This window comes from Centroberyx affinis, unplaced genomic scaffold, assembly GCF_046629955.1.
Source record: "Centroberyx affinis isolate AG114_WGS23_722 - 3 ecotype Tasmania unplaced genomic scaffold, CSIRO-AGI_Caff_v1 ptg001602l_1, whole genome shotgun sequence".
Lineage (NCBI taxonomy): Eukaryota > Metazoa > Chordata > Actinopteri > Beryciformes > Berycidae > Centroberyx > Centroberyx affinis.
Window position 1 is genome coordinate 410,130 of NW_027280047.1, and position 24,871 is coordinate 435,000.

A 24,871-nucleotide genomic window follows, 5' to 3' on the forward strand; every position below is an offset into this window, starting at 1 on the left:
TTTGTTTTCACCTGTGATGACCCGGGTTAGCGGGCTCTTTTGGCTCACCGGCTGTGGTGGCACAACTGTTGAATCACATTACACCCCTTCTGCTCCCCACCCTTTGATTGGATGGAGACAGGGAAACAGAAAACCTACAATGTTCTGCCACTGCAATATAGAAGTCAATGTTAAAATGAAATAGATAAATAAAATGAACTGCTGATAATATCAACAATCATGCACAGTGACAGGCTTTATATTATTATGGAGTATTTTAGGGGTTAATGAGGTGACTGAAGTGACAAACATCAAACCACAGCAAATCAATAGGAATATGTGATATACTGAATCACTGAATTACAATCAAATCAATAGGACTACATGATACATTTAATTACAGCTGATTCATTTCAAATCATTCTAGATTCAACACTTCCCCACCCATGAAGAAGGATGATTTTATCATCTTAAAATGTCTACCCTCATCTCCTATGGTTTCGGATTACACTTACTCTTCTTCCAATTACGAGCCGGAGGGAGAAATCGATGGCTACAGACAAATGACATAGTTAAGGCATTTTGAGGGAAGCTGAAATCACACTGGGCATGATAGCCTGGATGTTTAATGAGTCATCCAGAGTAATGCTCCTCCACGCCTATTTGTTTCCTCTCCATTTGGGCCTTTTGCCGCCGTCGTTGGTGGTAATTGTCTGGAACACGCCGGCTATGACACAGCTATCCTACCTCATGCTGGGATGCATTAGTGCTGTTTTAAACGCGGCGCAGGGTGCGCATGCACCCCTGTAATTCGATAAAAGCGAATGCGGGGAGGCAGAGAAAGGGAGGGATAGAGGGCAGCAGACGAACAATGCGGCTCGCAAGTGGATCATCAGCAGGCTCTCAAGGTGAAAAGCATCAGGTGAAGGTCTCTCTCGTACTTCCTCGCTCTCCCTCTGCCTCTTACTTAGACACACGCACACACACACACACACACACAAACACTCTTTCTCTCTCTCTCTCTCTGTTCTGTTATCCAGCAGGTGCTTGGATCCGTTATTGTCTTACCTCTCCGTCTGAGCCTGAGCAGAACTCTAGGGATAAGAAGTGGGCAAGCGTCAAGCAGGACTTAAACACGCACCTTCTCAAGACTGGACTCAATTCGGGCTATTACAGAAATTGGAGAGGGGCATGGTGAGGAGAGGAGAGGAGAGACGTGAGAGGATGATGGAGAGGAGCTGGCGGAAAGGGGTGGGGTGAGGAGAAGAGACTAGGGGTGAGGAGAAGAGACTAGACAAAGACAAAGAGACTCAAGGATGAATATAGAAACTGAAAGAAAGGAAGGAAAGAGACAAAGTTCAACTGAAAGGATGATAGAGAAAGAGATGCGGCAGAGGGAGGGAGCACCAATACAATGAAATTGAAAGCAATTCAGAGAAATTGTGTCTGGGTCTGGGGGGAGAGAGGCAAGGAAAATGACGATCAGGCATCAGCAACCTGCTGAGAGTCTTCAATCTACTGCTATGGGGAGTAGATAGTTTACTGTGTTGCTTATTCCGCCACGGCTGGCAACTGGAGATTTCCAAATAATTAGAGTCCAATACTGAAGCGATTAGAAAAATGGTGGGATGGATAAATGGGGAAGGTTTTCTTCCAAGCGAAGATACTGCAATGTAGCTCCAAGGAAATGTAGTGGCGGTTATAAGTGACAGTTTTTAAACGTGTGTGTGTGTGTGTGTGTGTGTCGGCAGGCATGTGTGTGCGGGTGTGTTTATGTCCAACCCTGAGATAACATGCCAGAGTAATAGTACCAGCAACATGATTCATGCCCCCTGGGATACATTAACAGACACACCCACGCACACACACAAACATACATACCTACATACAAACATACATACACACATATACACACAGACAGACAGACAGAGAGACAGTTATGATCATGTGATTTCTTGTTGGTGACTCTGTCACAAATCTGAGTCTCCTCAAGATCATGTTCAATCTTCTAGTCTTTTCCCCTTGACTCTGTCCTCAGTGAGCTGTGTGATGCCTTGTCAGCAGGTATTGGGCCTAATCTCTGCCTACCAAAAGGCATGCAGGGCAACCTGTCTGTGTTTTTTATTATTATTATTTTGTAAGATCTGATACATACCATCTTGTATAAATGCATAAATGCATAATACATAAATGAAAAAGGTATTCCCCAAAGCCTCGGCCTGTGATTGCTGACTGCCGAACAGACGTCAATGCATTATGCAACAGCGTCATCGTAAGGTCACCGTCTATCTGAATACGCTTTAAAGATGTCCTTTTTACCCCAGCACTACTGACACGACTCCCTGCTCCAAAAAGAGTAGCGGGGAGAGTGGTACCAGCTCCAAGGGTGAATATACCCCCGCCACACTTCACTCTCAAAGCATGTGAAAGGAAGCCTGCTCCCACATGCACAACTTGGTGTGCTTCAAGGTGCTACTTGGATTTCAAGGGAGGCCTTTTAACTTGAAACCAAACAGAGGCGAGTCAATTCTTTCTCAGTTTGCCTGGGAAAAAAAAAGCCAGCTGCTTTTGTTTTTTGGTCCCAGCAGTGCTGAGAGTATTAAGCCTGCCCACCAATTAGGGCCTGCCGATTCTTCCAGTCCATGAATTATTAAGAGCAGCCCATCGACAGTGAGCAGTGGCGGAGGGCAAGAGAGCACAGCCAAGGCACCTGAGCACCACAGCTGCATCGCCTGTTAACGCGTTAGCTGTCTGCATCCATACTGCACCGCTCTAACCCCGTTATAATTACATGTGCCCTCCAGGATACTGTATTCCGGTGTTTTGTTTTTGTGGTGATTTTAATTATTTCCAACTACAAATTGGATAAATGCAGCATTTATTCGACAACACACATGTTTGAGAAAAAGAGAAAAAAAATGGAGCGACAGAGAGGATAATGTGCGGTGTTAGATTGCAACTAGCAACACCGGCTACCCTCAAGGTCAACCAATTCATTCCTGTTGTAGAAATTATTGCCTAGTAGTAGCTGAGGCAATGAGGTGCTGTGAACCTTGAGAGCATGTCTATATAGAAGGTCTTCACGGCAATATACCAGGGGGGAAGCCTCCTCGTTAACTCCCCATCCAGCGCTCCGGCTAGCTCCGCTGCCCGAAACATGACCCGAAGATTGCACTGGCCAAGGCCTGCCAATGCGCCTCGCTTTTTTGGGGAACACCAAGTTAATGTTCCAGAGCACCATCACCTCGCCATAAATAAGTCTTTGAGACAGTGCCAATGGGCCATAACTCTTGAGGAATGACAGGAGCGCTGCGAAATTAGGTGCCCGTCAAATGTGACTCCTGGCGATTGTCAGTACTTAAGATGCATTAGAGAGAGAAGGAGAACTGCTTTGTCTGGGAGCCCCTGCCTCACTGGATAACAGAGCTATCATTATGCACAAATAATTGGATGCATTTCTTTTTTTTCTTTTTTTTTTTCTTTCTTTTCACCAGTGGGCTGTCTAATGTAGCAGAGTTGTCAAATAAGTCCGTCGGAGGGAGAGAGAGTGAGCCGAGACTGATTACTTTATGTGAATGACTTTTTTCTCCCGGAATTGAAATCATTTAGAGCAGTTAAGAGAGGAGTGGGACTATGGAGAGAGGGAGATATGTGGGTATTGTGGCACGGCGGGGCTTTTAAGTGTGTTGTGATTTAGTTATTTATTGTTTAGCTGCAGGGAACGAGGCGAGAAGAGAATGCTGGTCTCTCAGATGTCTTTAAATAGTGTGCCTGGCTGCCTGTTTGCCTGCCTGCCTGCACTCAGAAATGGCTGGCTCGATCTCCGTTTGGTAATATACATTAGCCATGGTCCTGTTTGTCACCAGAATAGCGCAAATGCCCTTTAGCTGGCATTACATTCAATGTTTTCTTCTCTGCTGCTCCCTTGTTTCTGAATAAGCACCGGGCCAGAATAGTTTAATGCTCACACAAGAGCTCTGTTTCCCTCATTTATCAGTGCGCCTCTCTCTGTCTGAAACACACACACACACACACACACTGATGTGTCGTGCTGAGCTCAGGCATGGCACACTGGCACAAGTGGAAGAAATTGAGTCCTTGAGTCAAGAAATCACAGAAATAAACATCCCTCGATTTGTGTGTTTCTCTCTCTTTCTGTCTCTTTCTTTTTCTCCCTCTTGCTCATTCTTTTTCTTCAAATGCAATTGACAAAAGCAGCAATTTCTACAATCTCAGAGCAGATTACTCAGTTATGGGCCGGGCGGCTTTGGAGCTCACTTTCATTTGCCAAATACTGACTGAAAAACTGCATGCATGTAGTACAGAAAATATTCTTTTGGACTATTTTGTAGCCTGCCTTTCATGACAGCTGGAAGATACCAAGGCAACATACCTGCAGCAGTACATGGAGTGATTTTGTATAGGTCAGTTTGAGGTCAAGATAACATCTACACAACAAATTGTCCAGTGTTTATAAGTGTTGATTTTTCTGTGACAGCTATTTGGAGTTGACAAGTGTTGATTGGAGAGCTGTTTGTCCACTCGTAGAGCTGATATGGCTACGGGGCGACTGTTCAAAACTATCAAGTACTGTTACGAGTAACTAGTGTTAAATGAACTCTGATGGGCGACTTCTATAAACACTGTCATAGTGTTGATTTTTACGCTTGAATTAAACTCACATTTTTGCTGTGTGTGCATGGAAAGCCATACAAACATATACCCAACAGTGATTGGATGGGACATTTGGACCATAGCTGTCTAAAAGAATGCCATAGCAACTGATACCCTAACAGTTCCCTACAATGATAGAAGGTTGAATAAGACAATGTTGCCTGCCAGCAAACACAATCGGCGTCAAATCACAGTTTTGGCTAACTCTGTTCTCTAAATTTAGTTCCAGGAAACAGAAATAGAATCACTTAGAAGTGTTGAAGCCGAAAGATTCAGAAGCCTTGGTGTCAGAGACGTCTGCTGCCGAATCTGTAGTGTGATGCTGCCTTTCTCTTTGACTGCATCCATTTAGCTTTTCTTCTGGCCTGTGTTGCTCCCAAACCAAGATCTGAGGTTATAAGGTCTAGACATCAAGGATGTTTCCTTGACAACAATACATATAAGTTCATAGACTGTGGACCAGAATCTTTTGGACCAAGGGGGCATGCTGGTGCTGTAGAGGCCTGGTCCCTTGTCAGTCCATAAGTTGTTCACTTCTGTAAATCGTGACTCAACCTAGGGCTGGGCGATATGGACCAAAAATCTTGTCTCTGTAATTTTAGGCCCGAATGGCGATACACAATATATATCTCGGTATTTTCTACAAAGTGGGCTAACTGTTCAGTTGTAAGTAGGGCTGGGCGATATGGACAAAATCAAATATTACAATATTTTTTACCAAATACCTTGATATTGATATTGCGACAATATTGTAGGGATGATTATTGGTGCTTTCACAAAATATTTACACAATGAGATTTTTGATAAATAATCATCAGTAATGTGGATATAATGACTAAGTGGGTAAAGGAAAAATAATAGAACAGCTAGAACAGTCTGGTAAGTTCAGAAAATCACATCACTTTACTGTAATGCAGCCTTTAAAACCAGGAAAAGACAACACTTATGCCATATCACGATATTACGATATCCAAAATCTAAGACGATATCTAGTCTCATATCACGATATCGATATAATATCGATATATTGCCCAGCCCTAACTCAACCTCATTACCTATAGTCCCTGCTCTGCACCTGCAATCCAGCTGCAGCTTTCACTGCAACATCAAGCTGGCTATCTGCTGTCTTTCTCTTTGTCTGCCTGCCTTTCTGTTTATTTCAAGGTTAGACTCACTATGATATCACCCCATGCCCTTCAGGACGCCACTGTGTGACTATGGATTCTTTGTCAGAAAGTGTAATACCTGTATAAAGCAGAGAAGCTCTATACTACTTTACCATAGTTCTACTCTGGCGGCTCAGACAGATTAACAGATCGATGAGTCTCGAGATGAGTCTTAAAATATGCTTGGCAGAGTGTCCTGGGGCCAATGGGATTGAAGCGAGATAAGTTGGGCCGCCTGCGGGGCATGAAGCAGCCTGTAATTGATTAATTATGCATTTCCAGCCCATTCTTTCTCAGCCACAAACGGAGGAAGGCCACCCTGGTCTGATGGCTGCTGTCTGTGTGGCATGCCTCGCCTCCTTCCCCTCCGCAGTGTCGTCTAAAATAAAAAAATAAAAAAATAAAAACACCGCATGAGGCTCATTGTCATGGTAATGGTGCATCCGTGGTTGTGGGCTGACCCGTCCATATTCAGCCCACAATGAGTCTGCTGTCTTGGGTATTTAAAAGGGGGTCTGCCGCTGGCGGACGACTGAGCCAAGGAGCTTCCTGTTCATGTGGTAATCTGTGCTGCAGTACAATGGAGCGAGCGCTGTTCCCTCAGAGCCCAGCCCCGCACATTCAGCAGAGAATGGAGGGCCACACACCACAACAATAATAGTCCACCGCTATCGTCTCATGGAAAGACTCCATTGGAGGGTAAATAAATAGTTTAGAAACCTTTTAGCAAGTACAATGGCCCAGACCACTGCTGATTTTCATCTTTGATGTCTCCTCACAATTTGCCATGGCTTATGAAAATATAATGTAGGGCCTGGAAAGCTGACGACTGAAAAGAATGTGGAAAGTAAATTGTATTTTACCATTGAAGGAGTTCTGTAAAGAGTTTGAAGTGTCTGGTAATGAATAAGAAGATGACTTTGGATAGTTCTTGTCATACAGTATTTTATAGTGAAATGTAATGTACCATTTATGAAATCAAATTGGCAGTCATTAGTTGAGCGACGATACAAGAGTATATTGTTTATGTTCCACTATGTTTTAACTGCTTGCAAAAATTTGTTAGAGTCAAGGGTAACATATAAAAAATACAACAAAAGAAAGAAAGCTTAAGTCGTTCTTTAATTTGCTGAAGCAAAAAAGCCTTTATTGCTATGGCTGCTGTACGTGTTTCCAGAAAGTTGCCTTCATTGGGAGCATCTCAGTAAAAGATCCATTTAAAACTGCTTTGAACAATTGTCAGAGGGAAGAACCATAATCCTTGGCTTTGATTCATAAAGCGTCTCGGAACAGGATTGCTGATCGGGGACCATTGCACATCTCATACTGAGATTTATGGTCATTCAACCTGCACTGTGATCCTAGATTAGCACTCCTATTCTGGGCTGTATTATGAATAGATACACATGGAGAGGCTGAGTGGGGGGAAAAAATACACTATTGGGGTACACACTCATTCCCCACTCATAGATTCCCATCCAAGCCGCGTACGTAGGATCATCGGTGAATCAAATCTAAAACTAATTTATTTTGTATTTTTGTAATCCTGTCATGATGTTCCTTTCACATATTGGGCTGTCTTCGCTGTCAACACACCGCAAAATGGTAAGAATTAATAACTTTAAACAACTTTGCAGATGTAAATTAGGACTGATAGCATCACTGGCGAGTTTGCTGTACCCCGCGAGCGCCCAGATGGCCTGTGTTTATCTATACTGGCCCCGGTCCCTTACCGTGTCCAAGTGTTGCACGCAGTAAACTCTTCCCCCAGCCCAGTGAGGGCACGGCAGGCCTGAGTCACTGAGGCAAGCAGTCAGGCAAGGGGGAAACATTACACCATTACACTCTCCTATTCCACAGCCATGGTGACTTATCTCATGAATAAATCACACTACCAAGGGCTGGACGACTCAAACGCTGCACCTCTTCACCATTGGCAGAAGTCTGCATCCCTATCCATCTTTCTCTCTCTCTCGCTCTCTTTCTCTCTCTCTCTCTCTCTCTCTCTCTCTCTCTCTCTGTCCTGTTTCTCTCTCATTCTCTCCTCTCTCTCTATCTCTCCCTTCCTCCTTATTTCTTACATCTCTCACTCTAGCTGGCTGCCCGACAGTGCTCACTTTATTTATCACGCGATTGTGACACTTTTGGATAAAGCTCCACACCCGCACCGATTGGACTCCGCTCGGGAGAGCTGGGAAGCACACATCATTCCTCTTTGGTTTCCAGTAAGTCATGGGATAGACAGGCCTTGGATGGTCTGCCCAGAAGAGGCTGACATCCTTCCTTTAAATCACTCTGAGAGGCGCTTCTGAGGGGTCACTAACTCAATGGTCATGCCAATGTGCGGAACCAACAGAAATACTCAAAACACCTACTCTGATAATAGATACTGAAATAGATGGATGAATACGAAAATACTAAAACAGGAGGGGAATCATATTTGAGCTCCCCCTTGTGATGTGTAAGCCCTTCTTTTCCTGACACATCCTTCTTCACTTGTCTCTCGGTGTGACATATCCAGGTGCAACGAGGCAGGATAGCGAGCGGTGATTCCTGAGATGTTACAATGCGGCATTGTTCTCACATTGACCCTGAGTAAAACGATCCCCTCCCTAGCCTCGCTGTCTGCTGGTGACGGCAGCCTTGCAGTATGCGAGCTCAGGCCGGAGGAGGGAGGCGGGCGGATGCAGGGGTTTTTTGTGTTGAGTAATGGTGATATTCCTTCGAGGGGGTTCGTTGCTTAACACACTGTGCAGAATCTGGCACAGCGTCTTCTTTGGCCTACTAAACTCTGCTCAGCACCATGCAGAAACTCCCCGATGGCTGTCAGGAGAGGGAGGAGAAAGGGGGTGGAGAGAAGGAGGAGAGTGGCCAGGAGAAGGAAGAAAAAGGGAAGATGAAGGAAAAGGAGAAGGAAGAAAAAGGGAGGATGAGGAGGAGTGGAGTGGAAGGAAGGGGAAATGGAGGGCGAGCAGCCGGATGAGGATTGGGATGGATTTAGAGATAGATGAGAGCTGACTGAAGGGATTGGACAAGGTGAAGAGAGGGAGGGATGGAGGAGGACAAGGAGGGGATGGATTCAGTGATGGAGGGGTAGAAGGCAGGAACACTGGTACACTGGTTAGGTGGTGAAGTTGGTTCAGTGCCTAATGAAAGTACAGTAGTTGGGTTGTGATGGTGATGGTGAATTTAATGCCTAAAGTAGACTATCCAGCGCCACCTCAAAACATAAGCCTCTAGCAAATAATACTGTGCCAATCTAGATCCCATCCAGAAGCACAACAAAGTGACTTTAAATGGCACAATGCCTCATGGTAGGAATGCTAATAGTTATACAGCTTATCCTAACTTAGTGACAGTTTACAGATCAATTGGTAATTGAAGCCCTCAGACAAAGAACCAAAGCCTGTTTTAAAATTTTTGTGGACTGTTAATTTCAAATCCCTTTTATTTAGACAGTATTTTGAGGTGTTAATGTAGATTTATATACTTTCAGGCGATGTATAACATTCTCAATAGAAATATTTGGATTCAGTATTCGTTTGAACTCATGCTGACTGTTGACTCTCTGTGCAGGCCTGATTTTTTTTTTTCATCATGCTCCTGTACTTTCCCACTGCTTTTTTTTTTAAACACTCCCGCAGGTTTGCTTGCCTGCTACTACATGACTTTGTCCCAAACCCCATCAAAATCCTATTTACAGCTGGCCTCACAATTAGAGAATGATTGGATGATGTACAATGTACAGAGTAATGTTTTCAACACTTATTCCAAACGTATACCTATTATATAGACAAAGAATTGGATACATTGCTGGTTTTGTGCCTCATGCAGCTTATGTCTGTCGGCACTTTATAAACATTTGAGCAATCCAAAATGAATGTGGGCCAAAAGCTTACACCGAATTATTATCTCACAAAATCTACTCTGTCTATTGCATGTCTATTAGCATCACACTCACCACCTCACTCCTGCTCCAACTTGTTCAGCTGATTTGGCTCCTTGGGTAAACGGGGAATACGGCCCGTTTGGTCAGGAGCCATGTGCTAAATCCTCGGATATGTTTTTCAGATGTATGTCATAAAATACCCCAATAAACTACGACAAACCGGCCATTCTTCCCCAAGCTGATTTGTCATGGCTCTTTCAAGCCTTCCTGCCACAGCAGCGGCTGGTGTTTAGTGCCAGTATTTAGTCTGGCGATTGTCATAGACGCTTCAGTGAATATATATTCCTTGGGGGCCAGAAGTGACATTCCAGACCCAGTGCAACTACTTTGCATGTGAAAGAAGCCTGAATATTCAAAGGGAAGAGGATGTGTGTTCTTTCCTGTGCACATTTCCATACCTGTCTGCATTTATGTGTGTTTATCTTGTCATCTTTGTGTTTGTGTGCACGTTTGTGTGTGCATGTATGTTGTTCTTATATTTGTGCGTATTCATTGTGTTTTTGTGCCTCTACATTTTGTGTGTCGATGCCACTATGCCTTTGATTATCTGTGTCTTTATGTGTGTGTGTGTGTGTGTGTGTGTGTGTGTGTACCACGCATTTTAGAGGCAGTGTCAGAGAAAAGTGTAGAGGAACAGAATTTCTCCTCTCTGGCTCACACTGGCTTAATTGGACAGAGAGGCTTGTTACATCGAGCCTGAACACACACACACACACACACACACACACACACACACACACAGAATACACACAACAAGGGGCAGAATAAAAACACTGGTACGCAAAAAATAGCATGTACAGCCACATTCACACTATGAATGCACAGGATTGTAGTTTCAGTACCGTAGCATCTCCTGGGCATTTGCTGTTTGCACTGTTCTTTAGTGTATGGAAAAATAGACAGAATGTGAGTCAACTATTTGTAATGGCAATGTTAACATCACTCAATCATGCAAGCATTACCCAGCACCTTTAACATATGGCTGCAGACACATAGTCACACACACACACACACACTCAGGTCAGTGTCAGGCAGTAACTCATAGACTAGGACGGTGGGTGCTAGTGGCCTTTGAGACTATCTCCCGCTCCTGCACCAATTACAGCCTTATTTATGAATTTGAGCACAGTTGACCTTCTGGAAGGGGAGACGTAAATTTGTTTGTCTGGAGGATGGCGTAACAAATGGCATACTGGGACAGCCCTAGCTTCCTCTCTATCAATCTATGTCTCTCTGTCTCTCTCTCTCTCTCTTTCTCTCTCTCTCTATGTGTGTGTCTCTCTCTCTCTCTCTCTCTCCCCCTCTGGCATCCTCCACACTTCAGTAATAACTCTCATCAACTAGTCAGCCGGTCAGCTAGCCAGGCAGTCAGTCATTCAGATACAGCAGTCAATCAACAAGTTAGTCCTCCCAGCACGGCATAGGACTGACAGACAAAAGCCAGTGGAGACAGAACCAGCTATGTGTGTGTATGTTTGTGCGTGTGTGTGTGTGTGTGTGTGTGGAAGTGGATGCTATTGACAGATGTATATGTGTGAGATGGAAGACATATTTTTGTAGCATAAGGGAGAGGCAATGAGGAAAGAGACATTGGGCTTAATGTCAAAAGTGCATGCTAGTGATGTTCTTGTGTGTGTTTGTATGCATCTCTTTCTCTCTCTTACTCTCTCTCTCTCTCTCTCTCTCTCTCTCTCTCTCTCCCTCTCTTTCTCTCAATCCTGTATGTGTTAGTGCAGCTCAGGGCAGGATGCCAGTCCCATGTGCGTGACTGGATTGACAGACATTTGTCTCAAAAGAGAGACGGGTCACACTGAAGTGAGCTAACCCCCCCTCCCTCCCTCCCTCCTTCCCTCCCTCCATCTTCCGTCTCTCCATCTTCCACAGCCCTCTGTTTGTGCTTACACTTCCTGTGAGAAACATAACTGACTCCTGAAGAATGTGCCCAATTAGAGAGAAAGAGAGAGAGGAGTAGGGGGGGAAAAGGGAAAAAAAAGAGATCCTTGCTCTCTGCGGTCGTATTCCGGCTGTGGCTTCCTTTCTAATATTTGTTGCTCTGTTTTACACATAAATGGAACTTTGCAGTGAAGGTCCTTTGGGTCCAAATCTTTTGGGAACGGAGGGCTTTCCTGGCAGCATAATGTTCAGATGGCTGAAATGCATTGAAATACTGGGGGCAAGGCTCATTCAAATTATAAAGCACTACCCACAGATTCACACAAGTTCTGTTGAATGTAATTTGGGGTCAAAGAAACAACAACAACAACAGCAAAACTTAAATGGGATAATTCAACAAGTTCAAATAGTTCCAACGCTTTCAAGCACTTGCACACAATTACTGGAATATAGTTTCATTCTTTATTCTCATTTGGCAGACCTGTCAGCTCAGATATCAGGGATTTGGTTAAACAAGTGACTTGGGGACTGTAACCATACTTAGCCTCTCAGTTACAACAAACTGAAAATTGTTCTGAACACAAGGTTGCAGCTGCTGTCACTAGTGTTCAATTTAACAAACCAAATGGTTTTGTTATAGTCCTTTTCTAATTGAAGGTAATTGCAGAGCGTAGCCACAATAGACCAGTGATTGTTGTGTTTTATGGTGTTGGATCAAATATAATTAAAGCCCTATAATAATTGACTATATCAATTGCACATGTAGATGTTGATCCTAGAGGGGTTGGATTTATGGATTTATGGATGGAAAATGTTCCGGTAAATATAATACAAATACAGGCGATATAAGCACAAACCTTTACATTTCAAAACTACCCAGTTACATGCAATAATATGATATTTAGGTGTCATAAGCTATCAGTTGTTGTTTCAAAATCTTAATTTCAGTGTGGAAAAAATTGTCTTCAATTCAATGAAATATAAACAATGCCAGTATAGCTGGGTGTCTGTGGCACTACCAGTAGTACACTCAATCCTAGATTAAGCCTTTTTTTTATTTTTTAAGAGACAGTGGGTGCCAGCGAAGGCTCAGTTGGAGACAAAAGTCTGGAACCTTCTCTTTCTCTCAGTCTGTCTCTTTTTCCCACTTTGCCTTCCTCTCGCTGTCCCTTTTTTCTTGCGCTGTCTTTAAACTTGCGTCTCTCTCCTCCCACTCTCTCACTCCATCCATCCTGCAGTCTCCACTCCCACGCTAGCTAGCTTGCAAGCGGACCCAGCTGGCTGTAATGATGACAAATCAGCCCAAATATTTATGTCCATTGAGTTTCGCTTTGGCTCTGCCCACGAATCGCTCTCTGCCTTTTTTTTTTACTGATCCCTCTGCAGCGGTCACCTCGCTCGCAGCCAAACCGTCGTAATCGCCCTCCACAAACACACTTCAACCCTGGTCATGTCACCTAAACACCGGTTGACTGTTAATGTCCGCAGAGAACCAAGTTTATGATTGTCAGAGGAGTGGTGTAAACACAGAAGCACATGGTGTGCTTATGCAGATTTTTGTGTGGGCCTAGCCTGGTGACTAACCTGCTCTGTATAAATGCAATGTACTCTGTGTGTACTCTGTTTCTGTGGAGCTTGAAAATGGATTCTTACATTCTTTGTTCAGAGTTGACAGTTCATTATTGAGCTGTTGTTGAATAGAATTAATATAGTGCATCCCTTGGCTGTTAAAAGTGTTTATGTACCATAGTGTATTTAAATGTTTCTTCTAATCCAACAGAAAGAAGCATTAGCACAGGCTCCCATATATTTATTACAAACTTTACTGCAACTCATTAAAACTGTCATCTTTATCAGATGTAATCCATTTATTTGCCTGGTAAAAAAATAAACGTAATCTTTGTCTTAGTACCAAGGGCAAACCATGATGCGCAAAGTCCTATCCTGCTATACTTCATGCATGTTTTTATTGGGTTGTGTGTTGTTAAGAGGTAACTATTAATGTCATCATGGGGATGAATAATTGTAGGTGCTTTAATTGTTTCAGTAAGATGGGGTAATTGTTTGGCTTGAACAGATAGGCGACGTGCAAAAAGTTTAGTGCCTTTAAACGATACTCTCTGTAAAACCAAATTGTGTGCAGACTAGCCCACCCAACTGCATGGCTGAGAAATAAAGAGAGAAATAAGATTAGAGGTAATAAAGGGCTTGTGTGTTAAAGGGCATTCCAAGCATTTCATGCAAAATGGGGGGAAAATAGTGATGCTAAACTGTTGTTGGATTACATTTGACAAATAAGCTTTTCAGGCTATAAAGTTTTGAAGAAATAATGAATCAAATTAAACAATTTACCGGTACCACAAACTTGTTTTTTGAGATTAAGCTTCATTTTGGAAGGGAGCACAGACTGTGACCTGTAAATGGATATTTAACAATCAACCAGTCCCACAAACTTCTGCTCACTTTACAGTTTCTCCCACGTTCTTAATTTGCTTTGCTTTGCTTTATAGTAATATACACACAGTGTATATATAATATATATGCTATTTTCTAGTTCTTAGGATTCCATTGTTGTTCTGTGCCACATATTTATTACAAATCTTCTTATAACTGTGGTGATTCATGACTATTTATTGATCCTACTTGTCTGGATAAGAGCAACAGTTAAATCCCTACAATGTAAATGTACATAAATGAAACAGTAAAGTAAGGATCCCATTCCAAAAAGCTGTATTTATCCATTTTCATTTATAAAAAAAGAAAACGCACTCTAACATAATTCCATCCTTGTGCTATTTTTTGATGCCAGTCTTAAAATAGCTAATAACACAAGTGTTTTTTTTCCTAACAGGCTTGACTTTCATGCAATCACTTTAATGCTATTTTCTAACATAAATGCCAGTTTGTTTCCAGTTGATGAATATCTCATTATGAAAGGAAACACTTACAAATGTACATTGCTTGCACTGTACCTTCAAGCAACAGCCTTGTTCCGTTACAGGCCTAACACTATTTCCCCATCATGTCGCCCCTTTGCAGCCAAAACAGTTGACTCTGGCTTTTTTAAACAGGCTGTGTAGCTGCATAAAGCATTTCTTGTTTACTTCCATAACTCTTGGCCTCTCTGTCAGATAACATGTATGCATCCTATCTCCCCCCTGGGAAAGAGACGGCCTCTATTTAAACTCCGGGTTTCTATATCCAGACACATGGACGTCCTGACATGGAACGTAACATCCCACTCTTATCTGCTTGAGATAGAAAGAGAGAGGGAAAGAGAGAGAGAGAGAGAGAGAGACCGTATAGGGAAAAGGAAGAGAGGGAGAGACAAAGAGGGGAAAAAAGGAAAGGGAGAAGAAGCTACAGAAAGAGACAGAGGGAACTACAGGGATAGAGAAAGGAAGAGGCACGATAGAGAAAAGAAGGAAAGAGAGAGCGAGGGAGAGAGAGAGAGCTTCATCTCCTGCTTGGAAAGAAACCCTAGATGGGCCAATCAGCATATTTAAAAATAGCCCCCTGTGTCGTTGTCCACAGCTTACTAGCATCCCAGATCCCAGATCCCAGTGCTTTTTGTTTTTTACAGAGGAAGAAGGCCCGCAGGCTAGCGGAAGCCCAGAGAGAATAAGACACAGTCACAGTGACTTGCTCTCTTCTACAGTATCTCTCTCTCATTCTCTCTCTGTGTCTCTCTCTCTCGTTTCACTCACTTCCCCTGTATTCATTTTTTGATTGTTGTTCTCTCTTTCTCCCCCTCTTTTTCTGTTCCGGCTCTTCTCTCAGGCTTTGACCCCAACCTCCTCATACCTTTATCTCTGCCTATCTGCCCTCTCTCTTTACCCGTCTTCTCTCTCTCTCTTTCTCTCTCTCCCTCTCTCTCTGTCATCCCCCCCTTCCTCCCCCTTCCTCCTGCACTCTCTCTCCGTTCCCCCGCATACAGAGAGCTCTCAGTCTTCCCTATTAGGAGACATTGGCTGTAGAATCAGCAGCAGTTACATTCCCAGGCGAGTTGGAGATGATTTGCTATTCGCTCCTCTGGCTATGGGTTTACCTCGACAGGCATAGACGGTAGCTCTCTCTCTCTCTCTCTCTCTCTTCTCTCTCTCTCTCTCTCTCTCTCTCTCTCTCTCTCTACCTCTCTACGTTCCTCCCTCTCCTTCTGCATTGAGATGTGGCTGCGGTTCTCAGAACACATGTTTAAGGGCTAAAGGTTTGGAAGCAGCTATCCAGGATGGATGGGGGATTTGTGTTCCTCCCGTGCTTAGAGGCTGCTGTGAATGCAGCCGACCGCCGAGCTAGCTGTTAGTTCTGGCAGTTTGGAAGGGATGCCTCGGGGACTATGCTTGTCTTTAAGAGTCTTTGCAGAGATTTTGCCAGCATGAATTAATGGAGGATGAGCTGGGAGGTTTTTTTTTTTTTTTTTTTTTTTAATATTTATTTTTTGCTTCAATTTAAGGAGACTGCTTGTCATTTTTTATGGCAGTTTTTTTTTTCTGGAGTGACTTGTTGAAAGCAAACGCATGCATGCACAGACACAGACAGAAATACACACGCGCTCACACACACACACACACACACACACCCTCCTGCAGTGTGACAGCTGATCTCAAAAAAGCAGTGGTCTGGCCGTGGGGGGCTGGGTTGGGTTGGGTTTGTTTTCTGATATTGACAGCATGTCTGTGCCTGGCCCTGTGCCAGTGTTGAGCTAGCTCTCTCTGGCTGCGGTGGCCTCCTATAAATCAGAGCCAATTACCACGCTGGTGCACAGCCGCCTCTCCTCCAGTCACAGCCCTGCCCAGCCCAGCCCTGCAAAGTGCAGAGAGGAAGGGAGGAAGGCAGGGAAGCCACAGCCCTGCTTTCATACCAATTACTACTGTGACTGCCCTCCTCTCTATTTGGCAAACCTCATGTATTCGCATAGCATGTTTCCCCCTTTTCTTAAGGGTGTGAAAAGTAAAGCTTCTTACTCCCTTCATCGCGAGTTGCGACCCGGTTTGGAAAAATGAACAGAAACTGTATACTTGATAATTGTATTTTTTGCAGAAACAAACAAACAAAAAGCAAAACAGTACATGTGACCCAAATCTGGAATTACATATAGAAGGGACTGCCTTATGTAAAGATACAATCAACTTGGGAAAAACAACTTTCCAGGTGCATAAACACATTCATGGAATCGGGCTACAAGGTGTGGGATGTAAGTCACTACACATTGTGATTATTGGTCATGATGGCTTTTTCAAAATGTGTTTTATTGTGTATTATTTGTCATGGTTTGATCCAACAGTGGTTAAAAATGGCGTATGTATATAAACAGGTTTGCACACACATACATAAGGAATCCCTATGTGCAGGTATATAGTCAAACACACAAATACACAATATTCACACACCGTATTTTCAGGTCTATGTATTATCATTACTCCTAGTGACAGAAAGGGCCAGCTGCGGACCAAAGAAATGTGTGTGTTGTCCTTGTGTGGGTGTGTGAATATACAGCACGGCGCTGTATGCCCTCAGCCTATATAGCGTACGATAGATTTATCATCCGCACTTAATACACTCATAAACATTCTCTGGCATGTCACGGAGGCTGTGAACCCCCCTGCATGGCTGGCTCAGTAAATTGGGCCTGTGTAAACCATTCTGCCCGTCTAAAATACAGCGCGGCAAATTGAAATCCCCAGCAAGCCTCTGTAGCGGCATGTCACAGCTGGGTAGGGAGGAGGGAGAATGGAGGTTTTTCTCATTTACCACCTGGAGGTTTTTGAAGTGTCATAACCACCTACTCCCTCACACTCTTTCTTTCCTTCCCTCCCACCTTCCCTCTCCTCTCTCTATTTCTCTCTCTCCTTCTCTCTCTCTCTCTCTCTCTTTCTTTCTGTTTTTTTTCTGTCTTGCGCTCTCTCCCTCTTCCTCTTGTTCCCTCCCCTCTCTTGCTGAAATACCCTTTGTCAAGTGCTGTATTCAATCCCCATCATGCTGAAATGTGAGGCCTGTATTTATTATATATTTGAGATGCCGGATCTTACAGGCTGACAGGCTGAGGGTAAACAGCAGTCACGGAATCATCCGGAAAGAGAAACAAGCCCAGTTATTAACCTCCAGTGGGGCGAACAGAGGAAGCCAAGGGGGAATGAGACAAAAAAAAAGGGGAAAGCATTTTTGGCCATACTGTGTGTGTGAGTGTGTTTGTGAGAATGTGTGTTTATGTGTTCAAGCAACAGCCAATCGTATGCACACTACTTTCACTCCCACGCATGTACACATATCTCTCATGCACACACACACACACACACACACACACACACACACACATATCCCCACATACAAGTCCATGTACCACATTGGGCAAAATGCATTAAAAAAATGCTCCTCCGATACAAAAAGATGTCATTTATTTACATTTACACAAAACAATTTATTAAGCTCTGAACTGCCTTTTGTGTTTTTTGCCAGTGTGACTTTTTCAATTTTTCTTGTCCATTTTTGCTGGTCCTACGCAGCTATAGCTTCTAGCAAGAGAGTGAAAACCTCCTATGTACTTTTGCCGTTTACAACATTTATACAAATCCACCCTTAAACGCACAAACCCCATCCCACACATCCACCCAGCAGTCAGCATTCCTCAGAGACCTTCGGCACCCTTCCCATTCCTCATCCTGGGGGACCCTTCCGGCTTTTTTTTTTCTTTTCCCTTGGATAACCTCCCTCTCTGTCTCTCGCCCAGCACTGTAAGTAATGGGCTGGTTTTGACCCTCCATGCCTCATTGTGTAAGATTTCAGCTTCTGACCTTAAAAAATGAAAGCAAATCGATAGGGCGGGACACATGAATTCCAAAGCCCAGGATGCAAGCCAAGTCTGGAGGAGGAGGCGGAGGAGGTGGAGGAGAAGGAGGAGGAGGGCTGAGTATTACTGGAGGGGTGAGACAGAGAAAGAGAGAAAGAAAGAGTCTGAAAAAGAGCGAGAGAAAGAGACAGAGGCTTTCAATTAACCTTCAGTGCAGGCACCCACTCTGTACAGTATCTCCAGTTTGTGCTGGTGAATTTGCATGTAAATTGTGTGTCACACAGTACGTTAAGTATAGTGTGTATAATTTGAAGTACCGTGGACTAGGGAAAAAAAAATAGAGGGGAGGGGAGGGGAAGGAAGGTGATTGCAACAACCTCGTCGAGGCTTGAACTGCATCTGTGTGCGTGCCAGAGACTGTCAATGGCAGAAAATAACTCTCACGGAGCACTCAAGAGCAGCATGGAGAACCGGAAACATGAATGACCAGAGGGTAGTTCTGCTCTATTCACACCACTTTGTGCAACCAGGGCGACCAAGTGTGGCTGCGTGATGCACAATCTGCCAGAGGAGAGTGGTGGTGGCATTTTGTGTGTGTGTGTGTGTGTGTCTGTCTATGAGTGTGACTTCTATGTCAAATAGGAGTTTTCGAAATTGTCATCTGCGTATGTATGTGTGTGTTTGTGTATGTGTGCATGTCTGTGTGCGCGCATTTGTGTGTCTGAGTGTTGTGAAGTTTCAGTGTATATGCCTGCATTGACTTCTGTATGAAATAGGTGTTTCTAAATGATTTGCATGTGTATTTGTATGTGCATGTGTATATGTTTTGTGTGTATATGTGTGTTTGTTTTCATGTGTATGTGTTTGCATGAGTGTGTGTGCGCGAACATACCCGTGTGTGCAATGTGTGTGTCCAGCACAGCGAGTAGCTGCCCATCAGTTCCAGTTAGCTCAGCGTGGTAATTGGCCGTCCATTGATGGACGTGGCTCCCTCTTCACGCTCCAGGGACCCCGGCTCTTTGTCTGAGGAGTGGGAGGCGACACGCTGGCATGGCACACACACTCAAAATAGCGCATCAAATCAGCCATGCTTCGCCAGCCGCTGCTAACGCGAGGGGCGGTATGGAGGAGGCTAATGGTGTGTGTGTGTGTGTGTGTGAGTGTGTGTTTAAGTGTGTGTGTGTTTTACCTCATGGTAGGAGGTCTTGGAGTGGCTCTCTCTGGGGAGGCGAAGGGGTTAACGTGGTTAACTGGAGCTGGTGGTGGCATTTAGTCATGTCCCTCTCTCTCCCTTACCATTTTTTTCCTCTCCACTCTTCCATCCATCACTCACTTACTTTATTGCAGTGTGCACCGTCTCTTTCTCTCTCTCTCTCTCTCTCTCTCTCTCTCTCTCTCTCTCTCTCTCTCTCTCTCTCTCTCTCCCTCTCTCTCTCTCCCCCCTCATGCCCACGGGGCCCCAGTTCTCTCTCTCTCTGTCACTATGCGCAGCGTCCCTGCAATAGAGATATAAATGGCCTGTGAGCGGGGGGCCCTGACTCCTAGACCATAAATCCACACTAACAGCACAACAGGCACATGAGGAGAGCAGGGGAGGGAGAAAGGGAGGCAGAGGAAAGAGAGGGGGAGAGAAGAAAGGGAGAGAATGACATATTTAATATGCTTTGAATACACTTTGGAAATGAGGGAATTATATTGAAAAAAGGATGCTCATATTGAGATGTTTCAGGAATGGGCTAGAGAGAATGGCTGCATCAACATATCACACCCTTGGAGGTGTAAATTGTTTTACAGTATAATGAAATTGGTTTTGGGGGTATGAATAGAAAGCAGGAAGTTGGCATCATTTAAAACTGTTACAGGCACCGGGAAGCCCTACATACCCTAATTCCCATGGAGAATCTCTTGCACTGACACAATGATTTTGTATTATATGTGACTGAAGTTTAATGAAAAAAGTTTGTTTTCTGTAAATTTTACTCATTAATATCTGCTAATAGAATAGAATATGTTTTCATTGCATAGTGACCCCAATCTCATCTCCTCTGTCTTGCAGCAGCCCTATAAAATCTACTCAAATAGTTGCAATGATATTAGATTGGCAGTGTCTGCCATCTCTCTCAAAAGCACTGATATATTTTTTCCTCTCCTTTTCTCAAATCGTCTTCCTCTGTCTTTAAAATGTTAGTCAAGTTATTAGATTCAACTTTTTTTTTTGCTCAAAGATAGTGAATCCCCTTCCGACCTATCTGCTTTCGATATAAGATATTCACGATGTCTTTGTCACAAATAAATACCTTTCTAATTCATTTTTTAAGTCAAAGATATTCACAATAGTTTATATTTTCTCTCCTCCTCTCCCTTCTTTTCCCAGCAGCCCTATGCTCCACCCCCTCATCCCATGGCTCCTCCCAGCCCCAGCACCAACAGCTGCAGCCAGGGAGGGGCGGAGCAGCTGAGTAAAACCAACCTGTATATCCGAGGCCTGCCCCCCGGGACCACCGACCAGGACCTCATCAAGCTCTGCCAACCGTGAGTACCGAGGAACCGTACACACACCAACACACCAACACACCCGTACACAGGCCGGACTGACTCACCTGTCATGCCATTTTTGAAATCTGATCTTAAAGATTGGATTTTATGAGATTGCATCGCTGTGTGTTCACACTTGGCCTGAAAATGCATATGATGTATTTCACATGGCTGTTTGTCAGACATGTGACCAAGTCAACTTGGCTTGAGTCCCAAGTCAGTCTCAAGTCGTGAGGTACAAGTCTCAAGTCAAGTCTCAAGTCTAAATGTAGAAGTCAAGTCAGAACAAATCAAGAGTCCAGTATCAATTGAATATCTTAAAGAAAACAAAATATATAGGACTTTTTTCATGTAATATTGATTTAATAGGATAAAAAAACTTGGTAAGTGCATCATGAGTTTAATTTCTATAATCAGTTTCAACTTGAATAAACTCAATAATTCCATACATTTTCAGAAAACAGAATTTAAATTTAAAAAAAATCAAAAGTCAAGACGCAGTATTCTCTCCATGCATCAAGTCAAGTTTCAAGCAATTAAAATTGTGATTGTGGTCGAGTCCTCTCCTCTGCTGTTTGTATGTAAATATGTGTGCGTATTTTTTTTTCACACTTTCTCTTCATCACTTTATATTTCTCATATGCGCATTGTGTCCGGATTGGATCCAGATTATGTAGAGTGTAGATTACAAGGGTTTACTACTTCTATATCTCTTTTTGAAGATCGATAATGTGAGTAAAATAAGATTTTTCTGCATCCAGACCTGTCACTTAATTCGTCATGGCATCATCACCTGATAAAAATGGTATTGAAATGACAAGTGCAACCGTAGCCTGAGATACAGCAAACCTTGTGTACTTTGATATACAGTTGATACATTTGGCATGCAAAACTTCTGCCAGCTGTCTGTGGCGGAGCAGCACACACAAGTGGAGTGACTTCAATAGAGACACACACAAAGACACAGAAATCACATGGATGGTTGTGTGGATATACTTTGTTTTATCATGTGTGAAAGTCTTGTCAACCAGGGACGTTGTTAAGATTTCAGAATATTCGCATTCTCCCCCGGGAATTTAAAAAAAAAAAAAAAAAAAAAAATTATTTCAACAGCAAAATGCATCAGTCTGGTGCACTTTGACGTGAACATACATACTGTAGGTCTAATTGAAGCAAGCTCTTTGAACAGCAGTCTGCACAGGCCTATAGAGTGATATATTGTAGCGTGCTGTCTGTCTTATCTGTTGCTGTCTCTATCCTCACTTCTCCTCTTCTGAATTCTTCCCTTCCCTTATTTCCTCTTATTCCTCTCCTCCCCTCATCTCTTTGTCTCTGTCCTCTTCTCACAGTTATCAATGAATATATAAAACTTTAAAGGGTATATATGATATACAGTGTGTGCGCTACTCATCACTCCTCATCTGTCTTGTTGCTGTAAAGGAAAACTGATTAAATCTAATCCAGAACCAATTAATTAAATTTAATCAAATGTTTTGCTTCTATATATTTCACCAACTCATAATGTTATTACAACCTAATAGTAAGCTACTTTTGTTTGTTAGATATAGAAACTTTAAATTAATTTTATTAAGAAGCAGATGATTTCATCTCTCATCTTCTTGTAGAAAGCTGATATTTTTCATGTTACATCATAGCTGTAGTAACAAAGATCATTATACCATGGAAAAGCTGATCCATTCTCAATGTTATTAGTAAAAAATATAGAAGTGCAAATTCAGATGTTTAATGTGGAAGGAAATAGTTTTATGCATTTAATGTTCAGCATCCCAAACAAAAAGAGCTGAATCAGAGGATGAACCTGACAAGACTGTACCTCATACTAACTTGCTGGCAGACTGGAAACATTTGTTTACAATGACCCAACATTACATCGACTCTCGCAAAGACTTTGTGCTTTGCTAGATGTCAAGCCTTTGAAAAGCAATTTCTGCTGTTTGGAAACATTCAAGACTTTAGCGGTAGCTTGTAGGCATCTAACCATGAAGCTGGCGGCCAAGTCAAGTGTCAATCCAAGCTGGTCCATCTGGCCACGAGTGGTGGTGAGCTGCCCAGCCAACAGCTGGCTCATTTTGCTGTCTTTCTATATTTGGATAATCAATCACTCGCTTAACCAAACCTAGCATATCATCTTTCTTCTTCTTTTGAAAAAAATAAAATGAAGAAGATCCCTATACAGATCCTTATATAGAGTACAAATGTGTATGCAGGAAGCCTCATAAACATACAGAGGTGTAGGAAACTTCATACAGTACATGAAATTTATTTTCCAGAAATGCAGACATCCTTAGACTCCAGAATCATCATTGTGGCAGATAGGCGCTGTTATATAAATATGATTTCCTATGCAGTACTAAAGCTCTGCAGACAGTCAGCGATGCCTAGGTATAGAGCAAAAAAAAATAATTACAGGCATGAAAAAAGAAAGGCATCCAGATCCATGTACTATACCTTGCACACCCCATAAAACTGCTACCAACTGAGTGTATTTTAGAGACACACACAAAGGCACTCATAAAGCTCTGCCAACTGTTCTTGATAGAGAAATCACACACCCACACACACACACACACACACACACCTGCCTGCACACAGCTCAATAAGGCCTAATAAAGCCTAGATTGGACCACCTCCCCCAGGAATCACAGACCAAGACCTCATCAAGCTGTAACACACAGACACAGTGGCTTTCTTTCTCTCTCTCTCTCTCTCTCTCTCTCTCTCTCTCTCTCTCGCTCTCTCTCTCTCTCTTACACACACTCACACACACACACACACACACACCCACTCACTCACTCGCATGTACGCGTACGCACACACACACACACACACGCACACACACAAGCAGCTTTGTTCGGCTCCATTAGGCCCTTTCACTTCTAAAACGGTGAAAAGGGGGTCAAGATCATTAATGGAGACAAGGCCGGCAGATTGTGAAATACAGGCCATGAGCGAGTCTGTCTGGTTGCATAACCTTTCCTTGGCCATATTTCCAGAAATGTCCTGGTCAAACGCGGCCAATTATTCAGTGATCCTTTGGAGACGGGAACACGCTGTCCAGTGTATTTGGTAATGCTCCCGGTAGCCATGTCATAAGTCATGCATTTATTCTTGATACTGACCCATCAAAATTCCATTAGCCTGAGAGGCGGCCCGATAAGATTTGGAAAAGCACTCAGCGTTTAGACGTTGCATATCTCTCGCATAGCTCTCACATTCCCCCTGTTACACAGAGCTGGACAGTTTCAATTTCATTTTCAATTCCATATGATCTTGAATTTTTTTGAGCAGGACTATTTGGAAGGGCAAATGTCATGTCAGAGCTTATGTAAAAGAGCCGGGGAGTGTGCATGTTTGTGAGTTTAGATTTGCATTCCAATTTTTTTCTTTTTTTTTTTTTCAGTGTGTCATGGAAAAGCTGCCGACTTTGTTATTTCTAGGATCTGCCTTGCTGTCCTCTAGTGGTTGTCCCCTTGCTCAACTGCCTGCTTCCACATTTCCTCTCTCTCTATTTCCTCTTCTCTCTCTCTCTCTCTCTCTCTCTCTCTCTCTCTCTCTCTCTCTCCCTCTTCTCGTCTCCATCTCCCATCCTTCCCCCAGTATGTATCGCCTGCCTAAGAGCCCCCAAGGTTGCCCGAGGTGTGCTGTGCCAGTGAAAATCCAATGCCACTGAAACTTTAATTAGCCAGGCCGTGTTTCAGTGGCAGGCGGGCGGCAGCATTCTCGAAAAGGTCATGCGACTGTGCTGCAGTCTGCGACACCCTGGGTCCCCCTCAGGTGTTTTCCCCGATGCCCACAGCACCCAGTGCCTCCTCCCCTGGCCCTCAGCCATGTCAGCTCTCCCAGGGAGACTCCGTGTTAAACATAAAC

At 43.5% G+C, this 24,871-nt stretch overlaps 1 protein-coding gene across 1 annotated transcript in view; it reads left to right on the forward strand.

The window, feature by feature from the left end:
* LOC139651177 (CUGBP Elav-like family member 3-B) overlaps positions 1-24,871 on the forward strand; it is a gene marked incomplete at its 3' end in the record, with an annotated part of 143,161 nt that overhangs the window by 90,330 nt on the left and 27,960 nt on the right. The window contains exon 3 of the mRNA XM_071528032.1: positions 20,823-20,980. Coding sequence (XP_071384133.1) covers positions 20,823-20,980 — 158 coding nt within the window. The remainder of the gene's footprint in view (positions 1-20,822; positions 20,981-24,871) is intronic.